The sequence below is a fragment of the Brachionichthys hirsutus genome, chromosome 17 (genome assembly GCF_040956055.1).
Source record: "Brachionichthys hirsutus isolate HB-005 chromosome 17, CSIRO-AGI_Bhir_v1, whole genome shotgun sequence".
Lineage (NCBI taxonomy): Eukaryota > Metazoa > Chordata > Actinopteri > Lophiiformes > Brachionichthyidae > Brachionichthys > Brachionichthys hirsutus.
The window spans coordinates 7,028,573-7,049,546 of NC_090913.1; the positions used below are offsets into that span (position 1 = coordinate 7,028,573).

The 20,974-nt window shown below is 41.4% G+C and overlaps 2 protein-coding genes across 2 annotated transcripts in view; one reads left to right on the forward strand and one right to left on the reverse strand.

The window, feature by feature from the left end:
* Nucleotides 1-1,831: 1,831 nt before the first annotated feature.
* On the reverse strand, nt 1,832-16,816 carry pik3r5 (phosphoinositide-3-kinase, regulatory subunit 5). Its single transcript, XM_068750866.1, has 18 exons — nt 16,749-16,816; nt 10,454-10,569; nt 10,118-10,233; nt 9,960-10,028; nt 8,966-9,104; nt 8,239-8,308; nt 7,693-7,867; nt 6,643-6,811; nt 6,485-6,553; nt 5,339-6,267; nt 5,029-5,154; nt 4,631-4,762; nt 4,390-4,483; nt 3,888-3,964; nt 3,540-3,633; nt 3,170-3,252; nt 2,561-2,676; nt 1,832-1,998 (listed from the first exon to the last, which is right to left on the reverse strand). Exons 2-18 carry the CDS (start codon nt 10,551-10,553, stop codon nt 1,848-1,850), a joined length of 2,709 nt encoding a protein of 902 aa, XP_068606967.1. The 5' UTR covers nt 10,554-10,569; nt 16,749-16,816; the 3' UTR covers nt 1,832-1,847.
* Nucleotides 16,817-19,002: 2,186 nt separating this feature from the next.
* Nucleotides 19,003-20,974, forward strand: part of ntn1a (netrin 1a) — a 43,771-nt gene continuing 41,799 nt past the window's right edge. Inside the window, exon 1 of the mRNA XM_068750975.1 lies at nt 19,003-20,026. Within this exon, the coding sequence (XP_068607076.1) occupies nt 19,003-20,026 (1,024 nt within the window). The remainder of the gene's footprint in view (nt 20,027-20,974) is intronic.

Genomic DNA, 20,974 nt, shown 5'->3' on the forward strand with positions numbered 1-20,974 from the left:
ATGATTAATTCATTTTTTGCTCACAACATATTTGCATTTCTCAGCCATTCAAGGAAAATGCATATATATATTTTTTTGCAAATACGGAAAACAGCGAATTACATTTGTCTACAAATAACACAAAAATGTAATTGCTTGCACATGGCTCAATTAAGACCATTAGATTCACAAACTGACTGCCAGACAGGAAAGAGCAGCAGTGTATCTAATGAATTTAATCAAAAGTTCGTGTTTCAGTTTCATAAAATATATAGTTCTGTGCAGTGCTACTATTTTAGTATCAGTCATGTGATTAGAATACTACCCGTTTATGGCAAAAAAAACAATAACGTTTTCACAGTTTTCAGTCCAAGATTTCAGTTACTTCATCGTAAAGGTCACTATAGAATGTGTGTGTTTTGGCAGCATAACATCAAAGTTATATTTTATATCCTCCTGAGACCTCCTGAGACATGTCCTCTGTAGTGTCCACTACAGAGGACGCTTGTCCATAGGCTGGGTCTCAGGAGGGTATAATATGCCAACTCTATTGTGAAAATCATGAGTAATTCCACTGAATGCAAAGGTAGACAGAGCCCCCTACTGGTCATATTTATATGCAACAAACAAAAATGAAAGCAAGGCATTTTCCATGTTGTTGCCAAAAAGGGGGAAGAGGTATTTGCATTTTGTATAAGGAAAATTAAAGCCACGAATAAAAATTAAAAATGTGTATTTTTTCATTCTCTGAGGCTGGATGTGATCAAACTACAAAACTAGTTCCAAATGTGTTGCACACAGTATTCATTGATGAAAACACTAAACATGCAACCATTAGAACACTGAACATTCTACTCTATTGTTTTCAGCATTGCCATTTGGCCCTCTTCTTTTGTAGTCAAATTGAAAACAGATCTTTTTTTTCTTTTTCTTTTTTCTAGTTTTATTTGTTCTTATTCAAAACAGAAAATTACAATTAAATCATTTTCCCAAATTTCACTCCATTTAGGATTACAATAAGGAAAATTCCTGGTATTTCAATTTTGTCTTATATTTCAAAAAAATAAAAAATAAAAAAAGAACCACAGGATCCACAGTGCCTCCAAGCAAAGGAGCTTGAAATATTTTTATTTACATTCCATCTTTCAGAAGGATTATTACATGATGGTGTTTAGTTTCCTGAACAAGAGTGGGAAAACTGCTTGCAGAAAACTGAACTTGAACTGTTTCACCATACAGGTTTTCAATCAATCAACCAATCAATCAATCACTTTATTGTCTCCTTGGGGAAATTCTTTCCTGCAGCACCGTCTCCATTTCAGATGTAACACCCACAGCCCAAGGACAGAATAGTACAGAGACAAAAACACACACACACACATTAAAAGTCAAACAAACAAAACAACGTTAACATGTAAAGTCCACACTGGCCTGTCCAGCGAGGCCTTTTGTTAAGTGCCGCTATGGCAGCAGGGATCAAGCTCTTCCCATGCACCTGAGTGACCTGTACCTGCGTCCTGAGGGGAGCGGGGTGAGATGGGTGTTTAGTGGATGTGTGCTGTCCTGTTCGATTGTGGTTGCCATTCTGAAGGAGGAGATGCAGGACACAGCGTCATCTGTGCCGGTTTTGTGCTTTCGGAACTTCAAACATTTGTGCCAACAATCATGGGCCCGCCAGCGCGGCACTTTGGCAATCATCACTTTTGCACACATTTGTTTCCAACAATTGTGTCCCTCAGGTGTTAGAGGTCACTATCATGTGCACTCAACCCCATCACCCCCCTATGTTTTGTTTTTTTTGCTATCTGCAGTCGGAAGACATAAATAGCTGCTTACTTTATAACTACTTTGGCGACTGGTCAATAATTTTAAGGAAGCGCTCCACTGAAAGTGACTATAGGCAGGCAGAGGAGGGAGCAAAAGGTGGGATTCAGAGGCTGGATTTGGGCCGAGGCCTGGGAGTTACTCAGCCTCCAATCAGTGTAGCTGTCAGGCTTGTAGCACACTGAGATGTCACATCTGCAAAGGACAGAAAGGGACATGTGGGTTAAATAAATAACAAGATTTACAAGGATTGATATTTGTGAGTAGATATTGATTGTAAATGTGTGGGGACTTTCTCTCTATTCGCATACAGGATGTTCCCTACGAGGAGCTGAGGACGCATGTCAGAGAAGAAACTGCTTTCAGAAAACGGCATTAGCAGAACTGCTGGGTCTGTCGTTGAGAGGAGAAATCTCTCCCTGACATTAAATCACTGATGATGTAGGATTTCATTTAAATTCTCCACTGCAGAGCAGGAGGAGGGTTAGAACATTGTTCAGAATGAGTGAGTGCGGTCGAGCTGCTGCAAGCTTTTTCAATAAGACACTGACCATGGTTATACATGTTAACATCAACACGCAAATTAACTGATGCATATCTCAATATACCTCGGGGCAGAATATGTGTATAGCATCACGGCGAAGGCTTGTTTAGATGTTAAAACTTTGTGACAGTCAGACTAACAGTTACCTACATTAGTTAATGCAAGTATTTGGCCAAGGTGTGATTGTGTGTGCAGGTTTATTTAACCCCATACCTGGTTACACTCTGCAATATTTTTTTCTCATCCTGGTCCAGACATACAGCAAAAGTTGTGTTTCCTGTGCCGGTGACTTGCACCTTGTCCACTTTAACCTCTGTTGTGGTCAGTTGCTACGAAAGGAAACAACAGAGCGAAATTAAGGGCATTACCCTCATAAATAAACCTTTCCCAGTAAAATGTCCTTTGAAAATATCTTATGTTTGCCTATTCGAAGATCATTTGATATCATATTTTTCTGCTGTTACAGCTTGTCAGATAAATTGACGTTTGAAACTGTTTGTGTCTGAGTTGAAAAGAAAGCCAGTCATTCAATCTGATGTAAATCAAAGATCCAAATCTAACCCAGGGAAGATGATTAAGCTACAACATTACGCAACTGACACTATTGCCAAAACACACATGAGCAATGCAGATGCAACGCACCAATGTTGTGGATATTTGTTCCATCAGTCAGTTTGAGAAACTTCATTAATCAGAGATTCACCTCGGATGAGTTTTAGATGCTATCTACATTTCTGGGCATTTCTCTGAATAGAATAAATATTGCAGAGTTGGGACCCTCCTTTCTTAATAGTGAATCACAGACAACCCGATCCAGCTCACCTGGTTGTAGCTCTTCTTGCTTTTACCAGTCTGTCTCTTCAAAACCTCAGTCATTGTGAGCTGCAGGCGCTCCATCTTTGAGTCTGACAGAAATAGCAACAGTTTAATTAAGACAGAAACACTTGGCAGTAATCGATTCATCATCTAATGTTGTTATCAAAATAAAAATACAGAGAAAGGAGGAACGAAAGTCACAATAAGTTTGAGTACAGTGCCAATGAGATTAATAATTGTTTATGTTCAATGAAAAATATACATTGTCACAGTAAACACAGTATTATCTTATTAAAACTCCACAAATACAAAGAGTCAGTTAGCAGCAGATTAGTGACTTATTCATGCATCACAGTTGACCAGGGCTCCAACGCACCGAGTTCCTCGGGATTCTTGCAGGCTTTGGTTACGTTTACTGAAGTACAGACTTTAGTTTCCCTTTTCCATTGACTCCTCCCACTAATTACCACCTAAACGGAACGAGAATGGATAAACATGTCATTGCTATTGCGGAAAACTACTTAATTAGGAAACAGCAAAAGTGGAACGTTAAAAAGACAAAAGATGTTTAGTGTCAGTGAAAGAGGAAAAGCTCCCCGGACTACAGAGGAAACATAGCTATTGAGCAGACCTTGTAAATGTTATCATTAAAATAGTAATGTAATATAATATAATGTACGTTTTTGGAAAGGAGTGAAGTCAGTAAACTCAAATTGCATTTTACCCTGTTGTACACCACCTCCAGTATTAGAGGAACTGCTTCTCGGTCACCGTCAATACCAAACCGTTTACTGGCAGTGCCTGAATAAGGACGGAACAGGAAACACATCAGTGAGCAATGCCAGTTTTCAGCTTTTCAGTTCACAGTAGTGCCAAAGTGATGCTACTGTGCAAGACATTAAAATTCATGAATGTGCAAAACAAGATGAATCCTGAATTGTCTGTAATGCAGGCAGCAATCGATGAGTGAAGTCAGCATTGGGATTTTACTGCATTGTGAGTCATATAATTAAGCCTAAACAATTCATATATTCTATATCTCATATAGGAAATCTGTAACTTGTCACAAATACTGTAAGCAAAGAATCAGAAGTGTATTGCTGCGTGATATGAAAATAGTGCATGTAGGTTAACCATAAATGTAGTCCAGTAGAGATTTTGCTGATTGTGGCATGGTAGCAAGGATATGTGATTGGATGCATTGTGAGTGCACATTTCCCACTCACCCATTGCCTTGATCGCTCGTGTTCCTGCGGTGTGACCCAACTCTAAGGAGTGGACGAACACTTCAGTTGTCTTCTCTCCACAGGCTAACGTCAACTACAACAGCACACACACACACACAGACAGAGAGAATTACACTCCTGTCTGTTCGCAGTGGCATCAGATTCTGGAAACCAGTAAAGCGGGTAGTCCGATGGAGTATTTTATTATATATGGTGCTTATGTGTTAAAAATGTGCCCCACCTCTGCCTGGTAGAGCTGGATCAGAGCAGGCCGGGCAGCATTGCGGCAGTAGTACAGGACCAAGTCGGCGAGTATAGGCAGACGCACTTCATGTGAGCTATCATATGACTCTGACTCTGTTTTTGAGGTTTGCTGCAAAGCAATGCAAAATTATTAGACATTCCGTTATACAGCAGAATGATTATGTACACACACAGGCGAAAGAAAATCACAAGACATCATTGTCTTATCTAGCTACTAAGGCCTTCAACTGTCTCAATAATAATTTCCCTGCAACAAATATAGGCCACTGCTCTGGCTCAGTCATGTTTACGTTCCAGTACAAAGCATGAATGGATTTTGGATTGATTTGAATTCACTGATGTGTTTGAAGAAAATGGATGCATTGGATGTTGTACCTGGCAGACGACATTGATGGGCAAGTTAAGCAGGCTGAGGGTGTTTCTTTCGTACCAAGGGTCCAACATACCGAGAAGACGGGCAATGTCATTGGTGCTGTCCTCTGCACCAGTGTGGTGATGATCCTGCTGGAGTCAAATTCAGTTTTAACTACACAGTGCCATTTTCATGTTGATTTGTTTGTCTTGTACACTGTGGTCATTTCAAAGTATGTTAATCTTTACATTGTACTGCACTTTTTGACAGTTTTATTAAGTGTGATAAACATTTTCCTTCAATGTATGAATTTAGCTGGGACTATTTTCTCACATCAGAAAGGGTTGCTCCTTTTGGTGTTCCAGTTTGAACTGCAGAAATCCTCTGATTTGCTGGCTCTGCTGCCGAGTCCCTCTTCACAGGCACAAAGTAGAACCGAAGCCTGAATGCCCTGCTGAGACATGGAGTGGTACTCTCCTTTCTCCTTAGGCTATTGTAAGCCCGGGCCACCTTCCCTGCTGCATTGTCAGCACCAAAAACTACCACCCTCAATGTAGTGTTCTTACTGTCCTCATCACTGCTGAGAATAGGCCTCCGTCGGAAGCAGACGTGTCTGAGAGTTTGAGTTTGCGGGGGAAGAGGGTGCTCAGGGCTGCATAACTTGACTTGCTGTGGTAGAGAGTTCGACCGCTTCTCTCGTATCACACAAAGGTCTTTGGCGTCTGTGATTCCTAAGCTCTTGGCCCGGGACAGTGATCGCTGGGTCTTGGGTTTGAGGAAGAGCCTGTACAAGTGTTGACTGAGCCGAGCGGAAGTTTTGTTGAAAGACTTTGGTGAACATTTTTCTGGGGTGGGAGAGGAGTATATACAGTCATCAGAATCTTCAAAAAAGTCACTGTCCATTGTAGAAGTGACAGAGAAGAGGGATGGAGCGTATGACTCTGATGTCGTGGACAAGGAGGAGAACATGGAGTCTTTGGAGGTGGTGGACAGGGAGGAGATGGTGGAGAAGGTGGAGGCACGATGGGTGGGGCTATATCCAATTTGGCCAATAGATATTGAATGTAATTCTACTTCATGTCCCTCTTCTTTGTCCTCTTCCTCTTCTTCCCCTTCAGTCTCTGTCAAATCGACCTCGTCGTCACTGTTCTCATTGTCGTCGTCAGCATCATCACCGTTGATATCTACCTCCTCTTCCTCCTCATCCTGCCCATACGTGGTCAGGTCATCAGGGTCACGTTCCAAAAGACTATTCAGAACATCTATAGGAATAATTACAAAAAAAGCAAAAGTCAAATGTCAATCCCATCTAGCACGTTTTCAGAATTACATAGGCAATTACTACAATAAATTAGTAGAGTAAAGTAGAGGAGACTGTCTTTCAGATGGACTTTGTGACTCTCTATCAGCTCTAAAGAGAAGGATAATTCATGTAGAGTACTTTGTGCATGAACCAAAGTCCCAAGAAGAGTACTTTACCAAAGTTGTCCTTTTCCCAGTGGAACATGTAACACTTGGGTGTAGGCAGTGGTAGAGTTTGTAGCATTCCTGAGGGACAAATGGAGCAAAATGAGCCACCAGATCCACAATATATTATTTAATGCACTATAGCTCAGTTCTTTAAAGCTGCCTTTTACCATCAGTCTTCCTTCCATTCGATGCTGGGATTTTGATCCTCTGTCTCAGTTGCTCAAGTTCCTGCATCACATGACTGCGACTCCTCACCGGGTCACTCATGGCAGCAGCCGCTTCTAAGATATCACTTACTTCTGAGAAGATCTCCTCCAATTCAGTCACAGTTTTTGTCTGCAAATAGTGATCAGGATACAATCAAATAGATGTGCGGCAAGTCCTGTATGATCATCCCGTCTAATTCAATAGATGCTCTTGAGTTGATGTAATGTATAGTAAAAGTAATACAATATGTATCTTACTAAAGTCATTGTTTACATAGAAATGTGATATTTCTGTGATGGATTCGATTTACATAAAGTCTTTATTTAAATAACAGCTGATTCTACAATGTAATCACATACGGGATATTCTGAACAAGAAATAATGTTATTTTGGAATCATATATGGCTTTCATTAAGTCTGGCATGACGTGACCCACCCAATCTGAGTGTCTTGATGCTGCTTTGTTTATCATTTTGTTATATTCCTTTTGTATTTTCTCGTGTTTCCTGATTGCAGCCACACGTGCACTGGTGGAAGCAAATGAGACACACCTGATCTTCATCTCCCTCATCAGCTGGTTGCTATTTAATTCCTGCCCTCCCTCTCATTCTCAGTCAGAATCTGCTTACTCCCTATGTGATTGCTGGTCCCATTTGCCCTTGTGTATTTCTCCCGTTCTGGTCCCATTTGGTATTGTCAGTGCAACTGTGGTTGTTTTATGCAAGAGTTTTGAAAGTATATTCTTTCAGGTTGTGTATTTTTGTTGTGGTCATTATTGCAGACGCATCAGCCTGCTCCTCGCTTCTTATTTTTGATTGCTTAGTAGTTTTTTGGTTGGCAGTGTTTATTGTTTTTATTTTCTGGATGCCTCTCTGTCCCTGGTGCATTCATGTTGTCAACTTGTCAGACCTATATTTGGTCATCTATTAAACTGTTAGAACTTTTACTGGCCCCTCCGTCTATGAATGTTTGAGTCCATACTCCATCCACACTTAGCACGGAGGACATACCTGAAGAGCTCTGTGGATGCTTTGCAAAGCGTATTTGGTGCCTAGTGACGACTGGAAGGAGTGTTTGATCAGGGTGATGTAGGTCTCTTTCTGTGAATGCTGAATGCAACTGAGCTGCTCAGCCACTGAGAGAAAGTCAGCAGGAACCTCGCTCGGGTTCATCAGCAACACGGTTCTGCAGGCAGGAATCAGCGGTAGGAGTGTGAGAAAATGTTCACAAATTCAGATCAGAGAAGATCCAAACAGGATGTAAAGGTGGAGGTGAGGGGGACGATAACCACCAGTGCAAGAATTGCAATTCAAATGCAGATCAAGAAAACAAGTGCAGTGGGGTTTTTTTCCTTTCATGCTTCAATTCAGATGAGCTGAAAATGATCCATTCATATCACAACACAACTCATTTCAAAAGGAAAGCAGAAAAATAAAGTGTGAAAATGTCTGGAGATAATTGAAAACGGTGTCAACAAGATAAAACTTTGAAACGGGTACACGTAAAGTTTTATGTGTCTATTTTAGTAAGTGTACTTTATTATTTTGTGGGCTTACATGGTCTTGGAACGACGACTGGAGCTGATAAGGCACTGCTCTTCTTTTACCAGTCTCTGAAAAGAAATCCCTGTGTGGAAAATAAATAATATTACATTATACATAATAAAAGATATTCATGAGAGATTCCTTTGCAATATGCTATTAGCCACTGAGCTCTATAGCACAGAAGTACAGTAGTGAGTGTTTCATTTGTTAAAGATTATGACCAAAGCAGATTTGTAAGCATCATGCCATTTACAGAAGTGCTCACTGATATAAGGCTAATCTATTGAAGTTTTGTCATAATTACATAATGAAGTTCAGAAAACATCTGCAACAACAGCCTTTGCATCTGCACAATAATACATTTGGCAAGTTCAGTATAAAGAAACAGATTCTTAGTCTCCTTTTCTTTTCTTTTTTTGTGAAAGCATCACCTGCTTTCAAAGAATTACAGCTCAGCATGGAGAGGCGTACAGTTGAGCCACAAACCAAAGTGTCGTCTTGTCATTGTTGTTGTTGATAGCCCACAAACACATTCTATGTTTGTGCATTTGTGTGATGAGAACTAGTTTTGCTCTGCGCCACCCAGAATGTATTTATTTCTTTGACTTGCCACGAGAGAAAAACATTTGTGAGACAGCTACTCATTGCAGATTAATAGAAAAAAAGAAACACACACGCTTGTGTGCAGACGCGCGCGCACACACACACATGGGGCGCGACTTAACCCGGCTATATTTACCAGGGGCCTTGATCTCCAGCTGTAGCGTGAAGAGGAGGTTTCTGCACACACTGCAATAAGGTTCAGGCCAGGTGAGAAAGCAGCGAAACACCTCAATGGCTTCCTCCAGCAGCTCTGTGTCTGGTGGGCAGTATGGTGTCTGCAACAAAGGAACAAGTATTAAGAGATTTTTGTAACCTCCCAATAAGGTACATCACACCTGCATGAGGTTTTTTTTTATATACTTTAAGTAATATATTCTAAAAAAACATTCATACAGGCGGCTTTTCTTATGTTTGGTGAACACTTCATCCATGTGTGAATTTGGTGTACAGTACTGTTAAATATACTAACAGAACACACACAACAGTGTTAAAAAAAACCTGTGCCACATATATTATAGCAATATGGAATCAAACTCTGACTGATTACTAATATTTACCTATTTATTTTATAACTTCATGAGAGATGTCGTACGTTAACAACAATTACAAGGCCTTAAATCATGTCACAGTAACTGTTTGAATGTTTAAACAGGTTTAGTGCAATAATGTGATGCTATTGCATGATATGCAGGTTTTATGACAAATGACCAAAAATAGATGATCAAAAACCTTAGGCTGCAGCATTATCACTTACCAGTAATTAATAAAGGACCAAAAAATGAGCAAAGACATTTAGAATTAAGCTGTATAGGTTCTGACAACCCAGCTTGATTATTTTTTTCCAACAGCCTTCCTAACCAGTAATATTCACGATATTTTTCATGGTTATTCTTGACCGTGGTGTGGTTCTACGTGGTGTAAATGTGAATAAACTCATCCAAAAATTAGAAGCGGTTCATGAACCAAGTGTTTGCGTTCTACACGTCTCTCACCTCAGCAGCACCTGAAGAAGATAACACTGGTGTGATTTGAGGAACCAACTGACCTCTTGATGTTTGTACATCTGTGAAACACCCTGACCGGTGAAAATATAGAGGAGCATTGAATGCCAAAACTGAGACAAATTATACCTGAAGAAGTGTGGATGAAAACATGATAGCAAGCGGGGCCACCAACTCATATTGGCACTGCCCCTGAACCTGAACACACACAAATACACACATTTAAGGAACAGGCAGAAGTAGAGCCGCGAGACAGCAGAACACAAAGATGTTGTTTTTCCTCTAACCTCTTTGGTCTTCCTGATGATCTGTTGCAGGAGGATGAGGAAGTTTTCAGGGTTCCTCTTTACCATCTCCTCCAGGCTCCAGCGGTTCATTGACTGGCCTCCCGAGCACATCAGCACTAAAAGACGCCGCGGGAGCGACAATTGTAGCACGCACAGAAACATTCAAACAAATGAAGAAGTCACGTTTCAAGTCCCCTTTAATGTATTTATTAATCAAGTTAAATGATTACAGTTTGTAAATGACATTCATTTATTTGACTGAGGCATATGACTGGGGGAAAAGCCACAAAGCCAGCAGCATCCCTTTTTCACGACAGATATTTTGACTCTTCTTACCGTTCCAGTGGTGAGCGGCTGTGGGGCTTTGCCTCAGCCCGTTCAGACATCTGTCCAGCGCATGCTGGATTCGGTCCTCTGTGCATGATGTGTGCTGCATCCTCACCACTCAGTTTCTGCAGAGGGACAAGAGATAGCGCAGCCATGAAATATGAGCTAAATGGCTCTATTCTCATTCATTGTGTGTGGAAATCTATTGGAAGTGTTCAAATATATTTCATCTGCATGAAATAATGGACTGATTTTACCTAGTTTGATAATAAAGAGAATAACCTCTGTAAAAATTCAAGAGACAATTCCCAAAAAGAAAAAAAGCTGTATGTTTATTGTAGAACTTGAGCAGATAGAGACTTTACAATACTTACCACTCTGCAAAACCTCAGCTACATCAAGTTAAGATGAATGTAGCATAAATAATGAGGTTTTTTTATGCTGAAACTAAGGGTTTTCTGTCATGTGTCATTTAAGTAAACACACACACGCAAAAAATCCCCTACGTTTTTTTTTGAATTCCCCTTTTCTAATGAACGACAGAAATAAACAGCTGTCATGAAGCTATGTCTCACTTGGTCTCAAACACCCACCGAACTAATACCCCTATGAATAACCCAGCTCACGGTAGATCTCTGCAATGAATATCTTACGTGTCAACTTGAATTTACGCAACGCAGAGATTTGACTTTAGTGAATGAAAGACGGTTCAGCATTTTGGTTGTCTGTTCGCATTGCTAGTTGTTTCTGTTTCCAGGCTTGCAGCTACGCCCTGCTAACAAAGCACCTTCTAATTCTCGATGGTATGCGAAATGTGACGCCTAAAAAAAAACAGGGGGACTTGTCTTGCAAACTTAAAACTCAAGCAGCAAAAATAATTATCCATGCATTTAAACCCATGCGTGTTTTAACGCAGATGAATACCGACTTAAGCACACACACACACATACAGTCAAGAACATTGGGCTCAGGAAAATGAGAGCCAGGACACAAAGGTCATGCAAAGCTCAGGACTCTGTAAGAGTGAACTTACCGGCAGTGTCCTCACAACAATTCACTACTTGTCCTACAATTACAGCTAACAACAAGAGCTCAAGACATAAACACATCCCTGAAGCCGTTTTCTGTCATGTGTCATTTAAGTAAACACACACACGCAAAAAATCCCCTACGTTTTTTTTTGAATTCCCCTTTTCTAATGAACGACAGAAATAAACAGCTGTCATGAAGCTATGTCTCACTTGGTCTCAAACACCCACCGAACTAATACCCCTATGAATAACCCAGCTCACGGTAGATCTCTGCAATGAATATCTTACGTGTCAACTTGAATTTACGCAACGCAGAGATTTGACTTTAGTGAATGAAAGACGGTTCAGCATTTTGGTTGTCTGTTCGCATTGCTAGTTGTTTCTGTTTCCAGGCTTGCAGCTACGCCCTGCTAACAAAGCACCTTCTAATTCTCGATGGTATGCGAAATGTGACGCCTAAAAAAAAACAGGGGGACTTGTCTTGCAAACTTAAAACTCAAGCAGCAAAAATAATTATCCATGCATTTAAACCCATGCGTGTTTTAACGCAGATGAATACCGACTTAAGCACACACACACACATACAGTCAAGAACATTGGGCTCAGGAAAATGAGAGCCAGGACACAAAGGTCATGCAAAGCTCAGGACTCTGTAAGAGTGAACTTACCGGCAGTGTCCTCACAACAATTCACTACTTGTCCTACAATTACAGCTAACAACAAGAGCTCAAGACATAAACACATCCCTGAAGCCGTATTCTGTATAAGAGCTCCGGTCATTGTCAGAGTCAGACAGCTGTAGATGAGAGTCCGATGAAAGTGGAAGGAACTAATAAGTCAGAACTATGATGACTCACTGTGCACAGACGGTTCTATTTTCCTGTTGACCTAATGATGTGTCAGTTATTTATCTTTCTGTTGTTGAATGGTGCATCTGAGGAAAGGTCGTTGAATTCACTTTTAAAATAAAGGTGTTTTTCTATCAAGCCATCCATCTATGTCAGTACCAGAGAGAGTAATAACTAAGTCTTTTTGCACTTTTGTGAATCACTGTTTTTAAATAAAAATGTAAGTAGCATTTCATCATTCACCTTATAAAATCTGAACTATGAAATAATTGGCAGAAAGCAAAATCTTTTTTCTTAACTAAAGTGTTTCTAGAATCTTCTGACATTCATAAAAAAAGAAATTTCATAGAAATTTGCATGTATGAGTTTCGATTTTGTATCATTTTTGCTACATCTGGCATTTTTGTCCGTGAAAAATGCAAATGCGCGTGTTTCATGAATGTAGGTGCATCAAAGACATTTTCTTTTTTGATGACAAGATAATTAAATTCATGTCAGATTGGTTTTATAAAATAATATAAGGACATGGTGTCTCATAGACAGATAACAAGAGCCATGCTTCCTTATGAACACCAAACTAAAACCACAGCATGTGATCCAAAAGTTACACAAGCATTAGTGAAAACACGTTATCAGACAGCTGAGGCACCGTGGCACCGAGAGGGCTGCTACTGTACAAAGAAATTCAAACCCAGTTCCCTCCTGCTATCATCACAGTTGTTTACACGCTGTTGCTCGTGGTGTTGCAAATGTGTGATTCCGTGGTATTTCGTAATACGGATGTATGCAGCATATCCCCATAGTCAACAGGGTTGCTTCCACATTTTCACAGTTTCTAGGTTACAGCAGTCACACAATAACAAAAAGCATTTGCATGGTGGAAGTACAACAATGCAAAAAAATAAAAAAAACTTGGTTCTGGGAAATGTGTCCATTTTTGTCTAGCAAGGAAAAATAAATGTATCAAGCAGTACTGCATGAGAGGTAATCTCATTTTAAGAAAATATGTAAAACTATGTCGTAATAAAATAATCCAGAAATCTAAATTACATGTTTACATATTATTAATCGTTAAAGTTATTAAAAACTAATTTAATGTAAGTCTGTTTAATGTAACTGAGCTTTTCACTGCTCTTAATAAGCATTCGATTCAGGAATCCATCCATCCATACCTTAGAATTAGATTTAAGAATATTTGCTTATTTCTCGTTGGGCTGTTTTTGCAGAAACAAAAACTACAATCTCTAAAGAGATTTACGATGCAATTAAAGACAGAGAAATGCCCTCTGAGATGATCGAAAGGAACAGAGAAATAGTGGAAATGCTGGGAAACATCCATGTGAGGAAAAACCACATTAAAGTTCCATCCACAATTAGGGCCTCACGTGATGTAAAATAATTCAGTAATCAAATGCTACAAAGGGCTGAACCAATCACAAAATTGTCACCAAAGAGAGGTAATTATACTCATTCATCAGTCAATCCTTTTGTGTATCATGGCCTACATTGATCAAACAGCCCACAGAGACAATCAAGCTTTTACCCACTAATATGAAGACAACTGAACACAGAGTTGCTCTGTGATGCTCAGACCTATCCAGGTCAAAGCGCAGCATCAGAAGCATCATCATTTACCAGGCTGAAGTGTCACCGGCCTCCACCTGTATGTCTCTCCTACTCTCCTGTCCTCTTGTTCGTCTCCGCTTTCTGGCTGGCTGGTTCCCATCTCTGATCCCATTACCAACTGCTTCCTAACAGGAAGAGAGCTTCCTTATTCAGCCGAGGAAGCAGGTGCCTCCCTATTGTTGTGGTGTGATCAGACTCTGAGATATACTCCCACAGTCCGGGGAGGAGCGCTTGTGTATGTACACAGTGTGTGTGTTTTGTATATTATACTTGTCTCTCATTTGATTGATGGAGTCTTACATTCACATCCAGAGTTCCTTTCACAGCGATTATGCTCCCATTTCTTTCCATTGACCTACTGGATGTGAATTGGTCTCTGGAGAAACAACAATGGTCCCAGCTCCACTTGTCATTCGTGCAAAAGAACGGCTTCCAGTAAGAACACAGCAGTCCCAGAAACTACTCCTGGAGGCAAATTGGTACCAGTGTGTGGCATAAAACACACTTTATGTAACTTTATTCTTTATCAGAACAGCAGTTCTAAATCCTTTTCACATGAGGGAACCCGACATGTTTAGCTGATCCTTTCAAATGAAGGTGATTTTGTTCTGTGCCTTTCATTCATAAGACCTGATCTTCAGCAGAGTTTTCTTAAAATCTCAAATGTTACATTTCTATTATTTCTAACTATTCCTTACTGTAATAGCTTTGCTGCACTTCTCATGAAAATAGACGCTTTACTGTAATATGAGTTGAAATGTGGAAGCCTGCTGTGGTACACGCAGCGCCAAAACCAGAGGCCAGCTAGCCTGTCCGCCTCTCTATATGACCTCCGTTCTTCTCTTCCTCAATAAGCAAAGATAAACACAGGATGAAAGTGTCATAAATGTAAACTGTAAAAATGAGGTTATAACAACCTGTGAGCGAGTCCTTGTCGACACCTTCACAGTGAAAACAACATCGTGTCACATTGATATGCACATAAAATTGCGTGCGTTCACATCAGTGATTGTTTTTATAACAAGGTGTCATGCACGTGCACAAATACACACACACACACACACACACAGGATGTGCCATCCAGGTTAAATGTAGATTTTGCTGATAACTCCGCAGTGAGGAGACAAATAGGAAGCATCATGGTGATAAACATGCAGCGCTGCGCTTGGATGCTGGAATCCACCTCTGCTAAGAACACACGCCAACAACCTTCACTCTATTAATCTAATAGTGCTAAACATCAAAGGGAGCCTACCTGCTGCAACCAATCATTAGCATCAATTTGTGCTGTTTTCTCTCTCTATCTCTCTCTCTCTCTCTCTCTACCATTTTAAGCTTGACAAGGTCAACTCTGGCGGTTTTATTTCTCAACAGGATGAGCGATGGTTGCACTCGATCCCATTGTGAAATTGAACAATTTCTAAGAACTTTAGATGACACATTCCTTTAGTTGCGCATGACGAATCTGTCCCCACATGACAGGGAGAGTACAGGCGACGTAATCCATTCCATTTACCGCTCAAGATTTTCTTCACAAAAACACACAAATCTAACGATAGTGGTATTCATTAGGAGTCATTACATGGTACACCAACACTGAGAGAAAAGTATGCCAATAAATCAAAGAATATTTACTAGACTGTTTGAACTTTTTAACGACAACACCTGCTTAACAGCTTTGGCTACAGACTGAACTGAGTGAAGTCACAGAAATGTTCTGAAGTGATGCAAATATGCAAATTAAATCAGTGCTGTTTGAGACTGAGGGCTGCAAGTTTCGCAATCAAGCGGAGTGCTTGTAATGTGCTAGTAATGTTTGAATAGTGAATACTGGCCGCTCTGAATTGACAGTAGGCATGAATGTGGGTGAGAATGGTATTCATTTATCCAAGATTGTCAGCTGGGATAGCCTCCAGCTCCCAAGTGAGTATACCTGAATTAAGATGCAGTATTATTGCAGTATGAACCCATGTTGTACCTTTATGAAACATACAGTTGTCATGTGGTCGGTTTATGCAGTAGAAAGGATGTTAAGTTCAGGCGTTGGCTCAGGCTGGTTATGCTTCAGCGACAGTTGACAGGATGTCATGCTTGCATCCCTGACTTTTAGGGCAGTCTATATAAATGAAATATTATATAATGACATATAATTACTTTACCTACTTTATATAAAACAATTACATCCACTGAAATTACCCCATGAAGCCAAATCACCCTTAATGCGGCGCGCAACAATTTGAGCTTTACAGATCACACTGACTTCAAATGTACGATTCACAGACACAAAGCCGGGCCTTTAAAGCAACTCAACCTCTGACTAACATCTGCTTCTGCCTTCCACAGCATGAAATAAATGCATGAGTCATATAGCTGAAAAAAGCAGAAGTTCTAAAAATGGTATCACAGTGGGGGTCGTTGAGCTCACAGAGGACAGGTGTCAACATCACAGGCTTGCTTTTCCGATAATTGTGAGGCTGACATTATCCATCAGCCTCTGACAGAAGAAAACAAAATGCCACAGGATTTCACAATGCAGAGAAATTAACTTTGGTAATACAAAACACATTTACAAGAGACAATAATAAATGTATCCTCAAGCTGACTTTGACAATTTCATCAAGGACAAGAGTCCCTAAAATATTCATATGTGCATATTCAGATAGAAACAGGCTCACACTTCAATTCAATAGTCTGTCAGTGATGGAGACATTGAACTCTGCACCGACCTCTGAGCCCACAGGGCAGGGAACAGAAGCTCGACAAAATAGAATTCCCACATTCCTGCTTCCATTGTCTTACCTGCTGTCTACTGTCCAGCATCCATGTCCTTTGTCTGCGTCTGAAGAATCCAAAGAGGCAAAAAGGCAAAAAGTCTCCAGCTCAGTGCAACCGCCATTCATTCACCACACACGTCCACCCACATCCTGGGCACGGCAGAGAAGCAAGGTGAAATCTGGCTGTAGCTTCGTTCAAACACTTCTATAGTTCACACGCACACTAGAGCTCACAAAGAGCAAACAGGAAGTGTATGAAAGAGGTGCATGTGAGTGCAAGAGGGAGGCGACTGGTATGCATACAGTAGGTGGGAAGTGTCATTGTGTGTGTGTGTGTGTGTGTGTGTGTGTGTGTGTGTGCGTGTGTGCGTGCGTGAGTGCGTGTGCATGCGTAGAAAAGCATTCATGTCTTTGTTGATTTTCTGGAACTTGACACATTTTTTGTATTTTTACCCAAATTCTTCTAATAGTTAACGATGAATAACTGTTTTTAAACAGTACTAAAATTAAAGTTGATGTTCAAAATGATTACCTTTTTATAAATACTTGATTTACTCATCTGTCTGGTTCTCCTCTGAGCTTCAGTCCCTCAACAGTCAGACACTTTCACTCTGAGGCCACATGTGGCATTGTTTCAAAACCTCTTTGTATTTTTCGGTAGCAATAGTGCATTGATAGATGGGCACTAAAACACCCTCATACGTCACAGATGCTGACAGGATGGCACTTTTCTTTTAGCCAGGCAGACATGACATCCTTGATTTCCAAAATCAAAAACGTATCATATTTGATACACTTGGCCTATCAGGATTTTGAGGCCTCAACTTCAGAAGTTTGATATAGATACGAGCCAAAACATGCATCTGCATTTTCCATGAAAAGAAATTCCGGGTTTAGCAAAAGTTATATAAATTAGCGCAGTTGTATAAAAAAATTATGTTGTTGGGGGAGGGGGGGGGGGGTTGACACATTTGTCAGAAGGTTCGATCAATACCTTATTTTCCAAAGATTTGCGTGTTGCTTCATGGTTCAGGCTTTAAAGGGATAAGAGAAGGAAATGTATAAACAGAAACACTTAAGAGCATGTCTTTGCACAGTTTTCTGCTGTGCAAAGGCATGCGTGTCTTTCTTTGGACACAAGATGGCGCTCGATGTCATGCAACAGGTCCAGACACGTCAGAGCTGCTCTGAGAATCAGACTGAACATCCAAGCATTAAAATACACGGAGGATCATGGATGTCACCTGCAAAACCACGTGGTCATATATTTAGTGAGGGTAACCCAAACTGAAATACGTTTCTCACGTTTCATGCAGTTAATCAACAAAGTTTCTCTTTAAATACATTTATTTTTTGTTGTGAGGTAAAACATATATTTAAAAAAAAAAGTCACTTTCTACACTGCCCCATATTTGGAGGCTTTGTTCCTTCGGATGAGTGAAGCCAGCACATTCGCTCAGATAGTATTATTGCATTTCAAAGCGTCTTCTATAATTGTGGTTGATATTCAAATTACAATTGATGATGATGATGAATATATTTATTAGATAGAATGTTAGAGTACAAGTACAGTCACACAGTAGCATGTATTACAGTACAAATAATTGAGACATGTTTGTGTACAAAAAACACAAGCAGTAACTTAACGATTATTTTATGATTTCAGCTTTTATGTAAATGCATTTTGAAGCCTGATTTTACCTTATACGACGACTATTAAACTATATCATGGCATCAGGTGTCCCTCAGATCAAGGTGTGGACGCAGCGGCTTTCTATTTGTTTCCTCTTCCCCGTCGCGTGTTAATCTTTTGATGCGTCGCCAGTGGATGTCGTTGTTCCACTTGTGTGCTGTCAGGATGAACTGACCTCAAGCGATGCCAAGATCTGATCAGATGTGTGTGTGTGGGGGGAGAGAGAGAGAGAGAGAGAGCGAGAGAGAGAGAGAGGTGGGACTCGCTAAAAGGACACTACCGACTCTTCAAATCCAGCCGCTGCTCTATTTTTACGCACGAGATTTGAGGAAACAAACAACAACAAAAGGAGCTGTGACTGAAGCACGACAGACAAACATTTTGACAGCATTTTAAATTACACCCCAGGTAAAAAATAAAAAATAAATAACAAAAACCTGCCACTGAATGTTACATTTAACTTTAGCCCCAAGGTTCGGAAAATGTTTAGCAGATTGCCTCGACTCCATGCTATGACCAAACTCTTTGCTCCTTCTCTCCTCCAGCGCCAGACGCGCGTCTTTGGGACACCCAGCGGCCGGAGACCATGATCAAGGCGGTGGACATTGTCCTGACAGCTCTGCTCGCCGCGTCCTTGTCATGCCGGAGCGCAATCGGCGGCTACGGACTGAGCCTGTTCGCCGCGCAGACCTCTCCGCCGGACCCCTGCTACGACGAGCACGGCAACGCACGGCGCTGCATCCCGGACTTCGTCAACTCCGCGTTCGGGAAGGAGGTGCAGGTAAGCAGCACCTGCGGGGAGACTCCCAGCCGGTACTGCGTGGTGACCCCGACGGAGACCGGGGACGAGCGGACCCGGACCTGTAACACCTGCGATGCGTCGGACCCGAGGAATCATCACCCGCCGGCGTACCTGACGGACCCGAACAACGCGCACAACCTCACCTGCTGGCAGTCCCAGAACTTCGTCCAGTTCCCCCACAATGTCACCCTGGCTCTGTCCCTCGGGAAAAAGTTCGAGGTCACGTACGTGAGCCTGCAGTTCTGCTCGCCTCGGCCGGACTCCATGGTGATTTACAAGTCGATGGACTACGGGAAAACGTGGGTGCCCTTCCAGCTGTACTCGACCCAGTGTCGGAAGATGTTCAACAAACCCAACCGGGCCGGCATCACCAAGCAAAACGAGCAGGAGGCGGTGTGCACGGACTCGCACACCGACATGCACCCTCTCACCGGCGGGCTCATCGCCTTCAGCACGCTGGACGGCAGACCGTCCGCCCACGACTTCGACAGCTCCCCGGTGCTGCAGGACTGGGTCACGGCCACCGACATTAAAGTCACCTTCAGCCGGTTGCATACGTTCGGAGACGAGAACGAGGACGACTCGGAGTTGGCCCGGGACTCCTACTACTACTCCGTGTCCGACCTGCAGGTCGGAGGGAGGTGCAAGTGCAACGGGCACGCGTCTCGGTGCGTAAAGGACCGGGATGGGAGTCTGACGTGCGAGTGCAAGCACAACACCGCCGGGCCGGAGTGCGACAGGTGTAAACCCTTCCACTACGACAGGCCGTGGCAGAGAGCGACCGCCAGGGAGGCCAACGAGTGTGTCGGTAGGTCCATCCATTGTCCGTCCACGCGCGCAGCGTCCCCTGAAGCTGCGCGCGTAAAACACGCATTCCGGTGGTTTGAGAAGGTACGAAAATGTCTTAGTGAAAGGGAAAGAAAGCCAGTCATTATTAGATGTGGAACGCTTTACACAGTTTCACTGGAATAATAATAATAATAATAATAATAATAATAATACATGACAAATCTGTAACTTAATACTTGTACATTAATTTTAAATAAACCACAGTAAAACGTTTTTTTCTTTTGCGGCGCACGTTCACAGCGCAAACGTGTATTAAAATCACACGCATCACGCAAAGGCAATCGGGCGGTTCGTTTTAGCCTGCAGGCCATATTATGGGGGCTTATAAACCACGTCCTAATCAGCCACAGGAACATACGTAAAACCTTAACTTTACTGCTACAATGAAGCGATCTGCTCATTTATAATCAAACGAAAAGCCCGCAGATGTAAGTGAACGCATCATTTTATTGATCGTGTATGTCAAAATAAATCTGCAAGAACATCGATCTGTAAATCATACTAAAAAAATATGTCCTAAATAAACAGTTTTCATAATTGTAATTAGGGCATAATTGTTGAAAAGCTATTTTACTCTGGCGTTACGGGATGGATTTTAGATTTAAATACAATTTTACTGTGAAAATTGATCAAATTATCATATTTAAATAACTGTAAATATTTATCACTGCATGACACACCAGGTAGATGAAGTAAAAAAAATAAACAAAAAGAAGGGAAGCTCTGATCATGTCTATACCATCGGCTTCTTTTTAGAGCCAGCATGTTTCTTCTGCTTCGGAGGTGGAATTTTCTGTGTTCTATTACAAGCTGGCACAGACACACAAGCCTATAAAGTGCAGATTCTGCAGAATCCAGATCTGGCCCGGTTCCTGCCAATTTCTCGATCTGTGTAACGTAGATTTAC